Source organism: Chinchilla lanigera, unplaced genomic scaffold (assembly GCF_000276665.1).
Source record: "Chinchilla lanigera isolate Chin_1 unplaced genomic scaffold, ChiLan1.0 scaffold00001, whole genome shotgun sequence".
NCBI classification, from domain to species: Eukaryota; Metazoa; Chordata; class Mammalia; order Rodentia; family Chinchillidae; genus Chinchilla; species Chinchilla lanigera.
In genome coordinates this window covers 47,073,439-47,085,540 of record NW_004955402.1, presented here as the reverse complement: position 1 = coordinate 47,085,540, position 12,102 = coordinate 47,073,439, and the positions used below count along the sequence as shown (strand labels likewise).

At 41.5% G+C, this 12,102-nt stretch overlaps 1 protein-coding gene across 1 annotated transcript in view; it reads left to right on the top strand.

The window, feature by feature from the left end:
* The first annotated feature begins 1,326 nt into the window (after window positions 1–1,326).
* Window positions 1,327–12,102, top strand: part of Bcl2 (B-cell CLL/lymphoma 2) — a 173,090-nt gene continuing 162,314 nt past the window's right edge. The window contains exon 1 of the mRNA XM_013511218.1: window positions 1,327–1,926. Coding sequence (XP_013366672.1) covers window positions 1,342–1,926 — 585 coding nt within the window. The 5' untranslated portion in view covers window positions 1,327–1,341. The remainder of the gene's footprint in view (window positions 1,927–12,102) is intronic.

Here is a 12,102-nt window from a genome sequence, read left to right as displayed (position 1 = left end):
GCCCTCCGCGCCGGCAGCGTCACCCTCGGAGCGGGCTGCGCGGCGGGAGCTCGAGGAGGCGGCCGTCGCCTGCGCCGCCGCTCAGGAGCAGGAGGAGGAGAAAGGGTGCGCAGCCCGGAGGCGGGGTGCGCTGGTGGGGTGCAGCGGAAGAGGGGTCCGGGGGGGAGAACTTCGTAGCAGTCATCCTTTTTAGGAAAAGAGGGAAAAAATAAAGCCCTCCCCCACCACCTCCTTCTCCCCACCGCACCACACACAGCGCGCGGGCTGCTCGCGCTCGGCACCGGCGGCGGCGGGCCGGGCGCGTCCTGCCTTCATTTATCAAGCAGCTTTTCGGAAAATGCATTTGCCGCTCGGAGTTTAATCCGAAGAGGATTCCTGCCCCCGTCCCCGGCTCGTCCTTCGTCCCCCTCCCGTGTCTCTCTCCTCTCCGTGGAGGCGTGAAGCAGTTCCGCGGACAGAGATCCATGTCTGTGCCCGCGCGTGTCTGTGCGTGTGTAAATTGCCGAGAGGGGGAAAATCACAGGACTTCTGCAAATGCTGGACTGAACGTTGTAATTCATCTGCCGCCGCCGCCGCCGCTGCCTTGTTTTCTCGTGCTCTTGAGACCTCCGGTTGGGATTCCTGCGGATTGACATTTCTGTGAAGCCGAAGTCTGGGAATCAATCTGGAAATCCTCATTTTTGCAACCGCCCCCCGCCCCCGATTCATTTGGAAGTTTCAGAGCAGCTACAGACGGAGAGTTCCGAAGGTTGATGGATCGTTGCCTTACGCATTTGTTTTGGTTTTACCAAAAAGGAAACTTGATAGAGGATCATGCTGTTCTTAAAAAATACAAGTAAGTTCTTTGCACAGGAAATTGGTTTACTGTAACTTTCAGTGGACACAGTTGAGATTTTCGACTTTAAGTGCATCCAAGTAAATTTAATTTCCAGGCAGTTTGATGCATTCTTTTTGAAGGTGTAACTTGTAGTGGGTATGCCCGGCTTTCACCTAGTGCATTGAGGAAAATGCACCTGATTTCGACTTACTGGGGGTTTTTTTCCTTCATCTTTCAGCATCACGGAGGAAGTAGACTGATATTAACAATACTTAATAATAATGTGCCTCATGAAATGAAGATCTGAAAGGAGTTTGAATAAAAATTTCCTGCCATCTCATCGAAGGGGGAAACACCAGAATCAAGAGTTCCGCGTGACTGGAGACACCCCCCCATCCAAGAATGCAAAGCACATCCAATAAAATAGCTGGATTGTAACTATTCTTTTTTTTCTTTCGGGGTTGAGGGGTGGGGACGGGGGCGAGAGGTGCTGTTGGTCCCCGGCTGCTTTTCTTCGGGGAAGGATGGCGCACGCTGGGAGAACAGGGTATGATAACCGGGAGATAGTGATGAAGTACATCCACTATAAGCTGTCGCAGAGGGGCTACGAGTGGGATGCCGGAGAGGAGAGCGCCGCGCCCCCCGGGGCCGCGCCCACGCCGGGCATCTTCTCCTTCCAGCCCGGGCGCAACTCCCCGGCCGCTGCGCCCCGGGACCCGGCCGCCAGGACCTCGCCGCCGCCGCCGCTGGCCGGCCTCGCCGCCGCCGCGGGACCTGCGCTCAGCCCGGTGCCACCTGTGGTCCACCTGACCCTCCGCCAGGCCGGCGACGACTTCTCCCGTCGCTACCGCCGCGACTTCGCCGAGATGTCCAGCCAGCTGCACCTGACGCCCTTCACCGCGAGGGGACGCTTTGCCACGGTGGTGGAGGAGCTCTTCAGGGATGGGGTGAACTGGGGGAGGATTGTGGCCTTCTTTGAGTTCGGTGGGGTCATGTGTGTGGAGAGCGTCAACCGGGAGATGTCGCCCCTGGTGGACAACATCGCCCTCTGGATGACAGAGTACCTGAACCGGCACCTGCACACCTGGATCCAAGATAACGGAGGCTGGGTAGGTGCACGTTTGAGTGAGTGTTCTGGGCTTGAGGTCTCAGGTCTCTGAGGCCGCGGCAGGCGTGTGGGTGGGCGCTTGGGTCAAGTGCAGGCTGTTGGGCCAGTGAAATAAAGCCGGGTTTGTAGTTTTCTTCGCTTTTCCTCTGGACCAAGTGCGCCCAGTCAACCAGACTGTGATAATTTCTTGCCGCCAAAAGTGTTTAACTTGCTGCCAGCCATTGAATTTAAAGATCCATCGTTTCTGATCCAGTAAGATGTTTGCGTAAGCGGTATCCCTTCAGTGTTTCCTGCTCTGAACCTTCAGGGTTCCCAGCATCAGGGATAGCTGGTCCTGGGTAGCTTGTTGAAATAGATTTCAGGGACTACTTATGAACCAGATCCCCAGGGTTGGATCTGGTTAGTATGCAGGCTCCCCTGGTGGGTTCTTTAGTGTAGTAAAATTTGAGAACCATCCAATTAGGTGAACAGACTCCACCAGAGGACCTCTTCTGATTCATCTGGTAAAATTTTTCCCAAGAAGAAAACTAATGTAGTTCCTTTCCCTGGAAAACTTAAGCAGTACTTGTGAAGAGGTAAGCTGGCTTTCACTGCAGTTCGTGGACTCCTGTCTGCAGTGGATGTGATGGGGTGTGTGTCTAGAAGAACACTGGGCTGTGGATGCTTTATATCCCTAGGCATAGATTTTGCATCTGCCGCATACTTTGTGTTCTGTAATGCATGTGTGATTTAAAGTTTACTGGCGTCTACTACTTCTCACCACCTAGAATCCACATAATATTGTGGTCTCCTCTACTGAAAACTGCTTGTATCTAGGAGAATGTAAAAAGGAGTAATTGTTAGTGTGGATTGAGAGATGCCCTGACTTAAGTTGAAATGACTGATATCTGTAGCTTTGAAGAGCATCTACAAGGTGATTTCTTTTCCTGGTGCTATGCTACATAGAGTCCATCATTTTACTGTACAGCTCATCTTTTCTTTTTCTTCTGCTTTTTTTTTTGTCCTTTTCAGGCAGGGTCTCCCTAGGCATTTCAGGCTAGTGTTGAACTTACTTTGTAGCACAGGCTGACCTCGAACTCACAACAATCCTCCTGCCTCAGCCTCCTGAGTGCTGGGATTACAGGCGTGCACCGTTCATCTTTTCCGTGATTCTTTGGGAGTGGGAAACAGATCCTAAGACTTGAGGTTCATACTTAAGATCTGCATCTTATATTTAAAATGATCAGTTTATGGAAGAGTAATAATTCTTGCCTGAAGTTTTTTTCTTTTAGACTTTTTGTTTTAATTAGGGTTATATTTGAAAAAGATTGCAATTCGGTGCCTCCTTTCATAGTGGCTGGGAAGAATGATTAATGTTACTTTATAGGAGGAAAAAAAGCCTGAAATGACTGCAAATAGATTAAATCTCAAGATGCACATTATGTATTTTACTTCAGTATACAAAATGTGCTAATATTCAGGACCCAAAAGAGAAAAGGCCATAAAAAGTAGAATGATTGATGTGAACATCTGATGTTCTTGACCAAAATTGACAATATTGACCCACTGTTTAATGTTTAAAAGTAAAATTCACTAAAGCTCTAAAATTTAAATTTATGAATTATTTGTTGTGACACCCACATCTTTAGTAATTTTGGAAAAATTTGCTAAAGGGTGAAAAAAATAGCATTTTTGTTAAATGTGTATTATAAGTAGGTGGTTCAGTTTTTAACCACTGTTTCCAAAGAGGTATGGATTTCCAAATGTCAGAAGGATTATTCTAAAACCAAAGTAAAACTTATTTAATAGTTTTCCTACTTCATGTTTTTTAAAAATTTAAACTTTTCTTTGAAGTTGAAAGAAACCCAAGGTGATAACTTGTCTATGAAGTAAGTTAATACAAAAGTGGGAAATAAGGTCATATATTTGTGATAGAAATGTAGATACAACCCTGGCCTTTGTTGTTGAGTTGTCGTTTGTTAGCATCTCTAAATGAGCTTTCTTTGTAAATGATCACTTTTTCCTCCTTTCACAGTAAGGCTTGCATTGTAGAGCCTATCTTTGTGGTCAACAGGTATCTGAAGTTGACAAATGTACAGGCTACATTTTATGATGCAAAACCACAATGACATATTGTACAACATGATAAAAAATGTTTACAAAACCCCTTATGGTAAAAATAAATCATATAGAACCACAAATGGCTGATAGTAAAAATACGTAATAGTTTTCAGAACAATACACAGATGGATGAACTACATAGGAAAACAAAGGAATTTGGCTAAAAGAAGGTATTTATCAGAAAATGGAATCATATGTAGACACTTTAGAACAAAACCATATTTTGAGAGTTATAAATGATTTGGCTATCCTTTCAAATGTGCATTGTTTATCTAAATTTTTATTTTAGGCTTTTGGCATACAGACAGATTTTCCTCCAAATTTGTACCAAAGTTCTATGTCTAATAAGAAATTACATCTTAAAGTGTAGTTTTAATAAATGGGGAAGTTTCAGAAGAGATAGCATATTTTCTTGATGTGAGACCATGATCTGCACTACTCCTGGGGCTCAGTGGATCAGCTCATATATGAACACAGTATTGAACACTTGAGGCTTTAGACTTGAAGTCACTTTTTCTTTTCTGCCGCAAAGTCAGAACCTTCTGAGCCTGAGGAAAACTGTTTGCATTCCATGTTTCAAAAAAAAGAGAAAGTAGTCCTTGGAATGATCAGGCTCCAAAAGATGGTCCCAGAAACCTACAGATTAAAGGCTAAAGTAGTAATTGGGTATAGAGGGGGATGTGGCTTTTTTCCTAGATCTGAGGAAGGCATTGTGTGGCACTGAGAAAAAGACAAGCAAGAGGTAGCAGTGAGAGAGCAACAGATCCAGAAAATGTCTTAAGACCCTGTAGCTGATGGGTAGCTCCCAGACTGGCAACATGGTTGTCACCAGGGAGGTTCTTAGAATTGCAGAATCCCAGGTCAATGCTATTGAGTTGGAATCTGTGGTCTGTGTGTACATTCAGGTCAGAGGTGCTGATTACCATACTCGATTCTTGGGGTGTTTTTTAGGAAGAGTCATGTCCTGGGATGAATTCTGCAGTGTCCCATTTCAGTAGCCTCCAGAGTGTTACCTGGAAAACTCAATATTTCCCTGATGTCCACTAGAGTGATCTAACCTTCAGGAAGAAAGAGATTGGAATGAAGGAGATACGTAGATACTACAAACCCAATCTTCTCAAGAATGGTTTCATGGTACTTATACCATGGGTATTAGCATCACTGGTCCCATTAAAATAAGATAGAGTTTCTACTGTAATTAAAGGTAAGAGATCACCATTTTAATGGTTCTATTAGTTATTATTTTATCCCCTCCTACCACAGTTTAAATAGATGAGTTTAATGACCCTGCAGTTACTTTTAGACAAAAGGACTTCTGCAAGCAAAGAGCTGAGAGATAGGCAAGTTGATGATGAGTGAATTCAAACCTTCCAAACAGAACTGCAATGACATTCAGCCTCATGTCTTAGGAAGGTGTGAGGTACAGCCTAGTAGAATAAGGTGCTTCAAACATGAGACTGTAGGACACTGGCTTTATTCTGTTGATCAGATGGTTGGTGGTTTGATTTTCTTTGTTTTTTGTTTGTTTGTTTTGTTTTTGGTGTTTTGGTGTTGGTAGTTTTGGGAAGATAGGAATTTAGTTCTCATCACCCAGTAGAGGTCAGCTTCCTTTTTATTAGTTAGCAAGCAGTTTCTCTTTTCTGGATGCAGTCCACGTCCAGCAAAACATTTGATTAACTGGAAAGGAGCACCATTCTCATGCCAGTGTACAAAATACGTGAAAGAGCATCATTTTTCTAGTGGCTGAGTATCAGCTGTTCATGGACAGTTTTGGCAGCAAAATAATAGGATTAAAAATAGCATGACGATAATCCAGTCTTAAATAATACATTTAATGATGAACTTTCCTTGGGAAAGTGCATCTTTCTGCCTATTAAGAATCACATGACCTCTTTCAACAATTTATTTTGTAAAAAAGTACACTATTGCTCCTAGAGTTTTTCAGTCATGTGCTGTTGAGTGATCATATTTCTGGACCTTCATAAAATTTTTCACTTCACTCAGTTTCCTTTTAGGGCTTTTGTTGCTATTCAGTGTCATTTAATTTAATGTTGAAAACATTTTCTTGTGCATCCTGTTACTTTTAGTTGTGCTTTCTAGTGAGAATGGATTGTACTTTTTAGCAACGCTTGACTGAGCCAGTACATGTCAGATTGCTTAAATGTCATTAGGCCACATGTACCATACCAGGTAACAGCCACAGGAGAGAGAGAGGGAGGCAGAGGGAGGGAGGGAGAGAGAAAAAGAGAGCAGGAGGGACGAAGAAAGAGAGAGCAAGCCAACCAGGCCAATTTTTAGTGCTTTCTTTTGCTCTGTTTCTAGTTCAGTTCTGCTTTGGAGGGGTGATAAACCATTTATGAAAGAGTGTGGAGGTGCTTTGTGTGTTAATAGGGCTGTCTCCCACGCACCATTCCTCCCCACCTGTTTTTAAGGTCATTCATCGTCTTAGCAGTAGTTAAGCAAAGCAGGAGTGCATTTGTGCTAGAAAACAACACCATCTTTGTAGTGTACAAGCAGAAAGTTTCCCTTTCTCCCACAGATACATTGTGTCTGAGGTTTCAAAGGTTCTGTTAAGTCTTTTTAAGGTAATCTAATATCACCTTATTCAGGTATGGCCATAACCTCTCAAGCTGGTCACCTATCCCCTAACTACATATAGGGAGACCACTTGGTAAATTTGCTTCCTATGAAGTTTCTCTTTCTCTCTTCTTGGTTTGATTCAAACATGAATATGTGATATCTAAGCAGTATTAATGATGAAAATGATTCAGGACTAAGACAGTTACCCCATGAACATGCTGGCATATCTCGTGTGTTGGGCCCTGGGTTAAGTTAGGGGCATGGGAGACAAAGCTTGCCCCTGCCCTAGATGAACTCACAGGCTAGGTTTGTAGGTGTCTTGATAAAAACTCATAGTCCCACACATCTCCACAAACATGATTCTAAACTCCAAGATTTAGAGGGAGAGAGAAAATAACTAAGTACATGTTATTTTGCATGCAGTTCAATTTCTGTCTAAACAAGTTATTTCTAACCATGTGGCTGTTCATGTATGCATTAAAGCCTCATTTAAATAAGGGGCAAAATGCATATAATTTTAAAAATATTGTTTAACATAGTCATAGGCTGAACACAACTGAAAGGCAGTGCGGGGAGTTCCCTTTTTAAATAGTAACCCACCAAGCTGTCTATGCACATTAAAAATACTTAGGAAGCAGTCTAGTTTTTAAAGAATCTCATTAATGCTTTTTAAGTAAAAGCTAAGCCTGATTCTGATTAGATTAGAATTTATTTATTTATTACTGTGCTGGAAATTGAACCCAGGATCTCTCACTGAGTTATACCTATCCCTCTTTATTTTGAGACAAGGTCTTGCAAAGTTGCTAAATTGCCTAGACTTTGAATTTGTAGTCTTCCTGCCTCAGTCTCCAAGAGTGCAGGGATTACAGGCATGTACTCCAGGCCCTGCTAAACAGAGTAGTAATGTAAAGAACTGTCTTTCTTAATTAACACTTTCTTATATGTACACAAATACAAGTAGGTTTTGAACCAGAATGAGGCCTCTTTCTTTGGAGAGAAGAAAAATTCTCTGTTTTGTTTTGATTTAGTTTTTAGTACTGTGCTATTAGCAGATGCTGCTCTTCAAAAATGTTATTTCAGCGCAAGGTCGTGAGTTCGGTTCCCGGTACCGGAGAAAAAACAAAAAACAAAACAAACAAAAAAAAATGTTATTTCAGTTTATAGAAACTCATAGTCTACTGTAGACCATGTTCCTAAGGTACAGGTGTTGACCTTCTAATTTACAGTGCTGTGGTCCTCTTTCTTTAAATGGAGATAGTAAACCTTTTAAAATTACAACAAAACTGTTTTCCTTTTTATAAGTAAGGAAAAGGTAGGTGATTGTTCTGATAGGTGCCTGGTTCCACAGGACCAATGCTATTTGTATGTGCTCTTAACACACCTGTCTTCAGTAAGAATGAGGATTGAATAATTACTTGTGTTTCTCCAAAGCCACTGGGTTTTCTCATTGGTACTTAACCCCAAGACCATCCGTACCTGCCTGGTCACAGACATCCCAAGTGTAACTCCTTGTTGCTATGCAACTCACAAAGGATAGGAGTCACCTGGAGAAGGCAACAGTGTACCCCACTGTGATCTTGCCATTAGCAGCTAGTAAAGTAAAAATTGTCAATAAGTACTACCTTTTCCCTCCAGAGATTATGAATTCCAATCTGAGTGGAGAAAAAGTGTCTGTTGGCAAAACTTTTACTTGCTCTGATCCCTGTGGTGCGTGATAATGGGGTATAACTCGAGCATTAGTTACATTTTGACTAAGTAAACTAATTGAAGTTAAGGACTCCTTCCCCCAGACATCCTCTTATGGATGTGTTAAAGAGGAATTCTCCCTGACATGCTGGCCTGGTGCTTGCTTTGGCTCATCAGTGACTTCCTAGCAATAGAATGCTTTCCAGGAAGAGGTTAACTGTGCAGTGCACCTTTTCTCCCATTTTGCACACGGAGCATGTGCTTCAGTGGGAAACTCTTTATTGAGAAAATTTGCATTTCCATTGCTGCTCATTTTGCCTTCCAAATTTCAGGAATAGAACCATATTCTCTTTTTAGTTAATCAGCTCTCTGGGGGCTTCAACGTAATGAGTCAGAAGCTTATGACCGACTCCACTCTGCTCTTTATTAGGCTTCCTGAAAACAATCTGAAAACCCACTGCGTCAAGCAAAGCTTTAATTTTTCAAGGGAGATTTTTTTCCATTGAGACCCATACATCTTTTCTTGTGACAGTTCCAATTACTGCACTTCTCTGTTTTTAACTGTCGAAAAGACAGTTAAACCTCAAAAGACTAATGGAGAGTTTACAAATTTTAATGCTTGAGCCCCAAACAAGGAATCAGTGTTGCAGGTTGTCTCTTCTTGACTTTTTCCAGCTCTCTTTAGCAGATAACTAATATTTCTGCTTTACAACACAAGGAATGTTACATCTGTGTATTAACTCTAAATTGAATTGCAGCCAACTATTCTCACGGCAGTGTTTGGATTTTCTAAGAAAATGTGGGACAAATATTGAGCTTTCTAGAGTCACTGCCTATCTAATATATATCCATATTGCAATTAAGATAGGAATATAGTTAACTAAAAATAATACCATCAGATTTACATATTGATTTATCTCTTGAGGGTGAAAAAAGCAAGTCCATAAAGGATGGCAGTTTTGGCACCTCTGGGTTTCAAATTTCAAGGCTATCTCCTAACCATTTCCTTTGTGGATTCCTGCCAGCATCTTTTTTTTTTTTTTTTAAATACTTAAGATATGGAGAAGAGGTTTTAAAGTATTTTATAGCAAAATTATAAGTATAGTGAGACAGAGCTAGTTACTAAACATTAAAGTAAGAGTTTGAGAAGAAAATGATCTGAGAAAGTCTTAATCAAGGAAAATGAACAGTTGTCCATAAAACTTAACCCTGAGTTCCTAGTAACCAGGGCAGTGATGGATATGGGAAGGTGAGAAGGATCTGTTTAGGGAAATGTGCACATTTTTTTCATTGGAAAAATTTATTAAGGGGTCACATGTGTAAAGGTCTAAGCTAGGTGTTTTAGTTATATAAACAATGTGTAAAATAGGCTTGCCTTTGAAGAATTGCAGGTATGCAAATTGCTATAATCCTTGATAATCTTTAGTGGCATAGAGAGCCACTCCAGCTAGGAGACATCTTCCTAGAGTTTCATGTAAGAAATAATTTTGAGGCAAACTTTGAAGAATGGGTTGGAATGAGGAGGCAGCACTTCAGATAGCCAAAAGCAGGGGAGTCAAAGCCAAGCAGAAATGTGTGAATCCTGTTTGGGGAATTAGGAGTCTGATTTGACTAGGGGATCAAGAACACTCCCGTGGCCTTTGGTTTATCATGTGATCCTGGGTTAGAGATTTGTATTTGACGTGGGAGATGTTGAAAGGATTCTGAGGCAAAGCAGGGTATGTTGGTTTGAGGAAGACTGATAATGATGATTGAATCTGGATTGGGGAGTCCAGGTAGGAGTCTCAATCTCATCAGTAAGGTGGCAAATGGAAAGACAGAATAGGTATGGGAAATGATACAGAATGGAAGTAGACCAAAGGACTGGGAAGAGATGGACTGAGGAATGAGCAAGGGAAAGAATCAGAAGACTAGGTGTATACCAGCTGGCTTTAACAACAACACTATCTTTGAGAGAGAAAGGAAAGATAAGAGCAGTTACTGTTTGGTGAAGTAAAGGTGATGAGTATAACTGTGGCCATTTTCAATCTGAGCTTTCATTAGAATATCCAAGTGGAAATGCTCTGTATGCAGTTGAACTTCAGTACATGGAGCTCAAGAGGAAAAGTGAGACTGGAATATAATACAACTTTTTGCCCAAATTATGTTGATTTCCCTTTTTCTTCTTTCATTTCCAAAAGTGGTCCTAACTACTACAGCTGATTCTGTCATCTTTTATCATTACTGTTTGCCTTTGCCCAGAAGTCCTCTGTAGACCTCTGTGGATTAAATTAAAGCAGTACACTAGAGTTTTACTGTTCAGAGCTTGGTTTGCCATCTTAAATAATAACTCAACAAGTCAAATTAGTGTTTTGCTAATATTCTATTAGTTCCCTCTATTTGTGGCTCTGGATCTTTAAAAAATGTCAAAATGTCCCTCTTCACTGGGACTTTCTCATGAAATGTTTCTCCTATTAAATTTAACCTGGCACTTAGCCTAGTAGTAAGTGGGTACACACAATGGTTGTCAATTAAAAGAATGAATTAATAAAACAGTTATGTTAACAGTACTTTGGGCATCTTAATTCACCCTCACCAGCAAATGTTTTCCCATTTCTCTTATTATAGTTTCTGTGTCCCAGATGTCCCATCCTACTGATTCATTAATATTTAATAGAAACTAAAAAAGAGAAAGACCTTTTTAAAACGTTTTGTTTTCATCTTTTCCATTGAATTCAAAAGGTATATCATTCATACCTAAAGAGAAATGTAACTTTTGCTTCATATTAATAACCATTCGACATTTATTAGCCCTTACCCTAACATTAGAGATGTGTAACATTCACATTGTACCTGTTTCTGCAAAGGTCCTATATACACAGTCCACCTATGTACCTAGTTCCTCTAATTCCTCGGTTTTCATATCTAATCCAGAATGTGATGGTCTTAAAGTCTGATATTATTCATTAACTTATTATTAAAGAAATCCAGCCCTGTGCAAGGTTATCACAGTGGGAGCAAGGTGGATTTTAACTCAGTTCAGTCTCGTAACTCAAATGTGAAAGAACGGCATAGAAATCACAAAGATAAACAGTGCCATAATTCTCCCATGAAGCAAGCAGCTAGTTGAACCTGGAAGTCAGTACAGCTCAGCATTCCTAGAAGTGAGAGAACCTAAGATTTTGTTTCTAAAGACACTGACTGATAAGCTCACTGGGGCTGTCACAGATAAATCTATTGGCCTGGCAGCTTTAAGCAGAGTTCTTGTTCTGATTCAAACAAGCTTCACTGCCTATCTGGTTTTATGAACTGGTGGAATTTGTGTCTTTGAGAATTTTCATCCCTTGGCATGCCAGAAACTCAAAGTGTTGTTGCTCATCATTTGTCATCTGTTTCAGAAAGATTGTATGATTTGTTTACTTGTAATGAAGCTTGACCATACTTCTCCAGGGGCTTTTAAAAAAGACGAATGTGTCAGCTTGCAGATTTGTCCCCATGAATGAAACCACAAGCAAATTCTCTTCTCTCTCCCATCCCCCTTCCTCCCGCTCTTCCTCTGTGGCCATCTGTGCCTTATGTTCCCACTGCCAGCCCCTCTTCAAGTGGCTTATCTTTGAGTGAGTTCAGAAACTTCAAATTATAAAGGACACCCAGATAATTGGCCTGGTCTCCAAACTATCTGTCCCCTGTGCTGCTGCCAGATTCCTGCTTAATGAATACATCCAGTGACAGTGGGATTCTTGAGCTTGTCCATGTCCGTGAGAAAATGAGCTCCCCTGCTTTGTAACAGCTTGCAGCACAGGGGAAAAAAATGACAGCCATTGCACAAGTT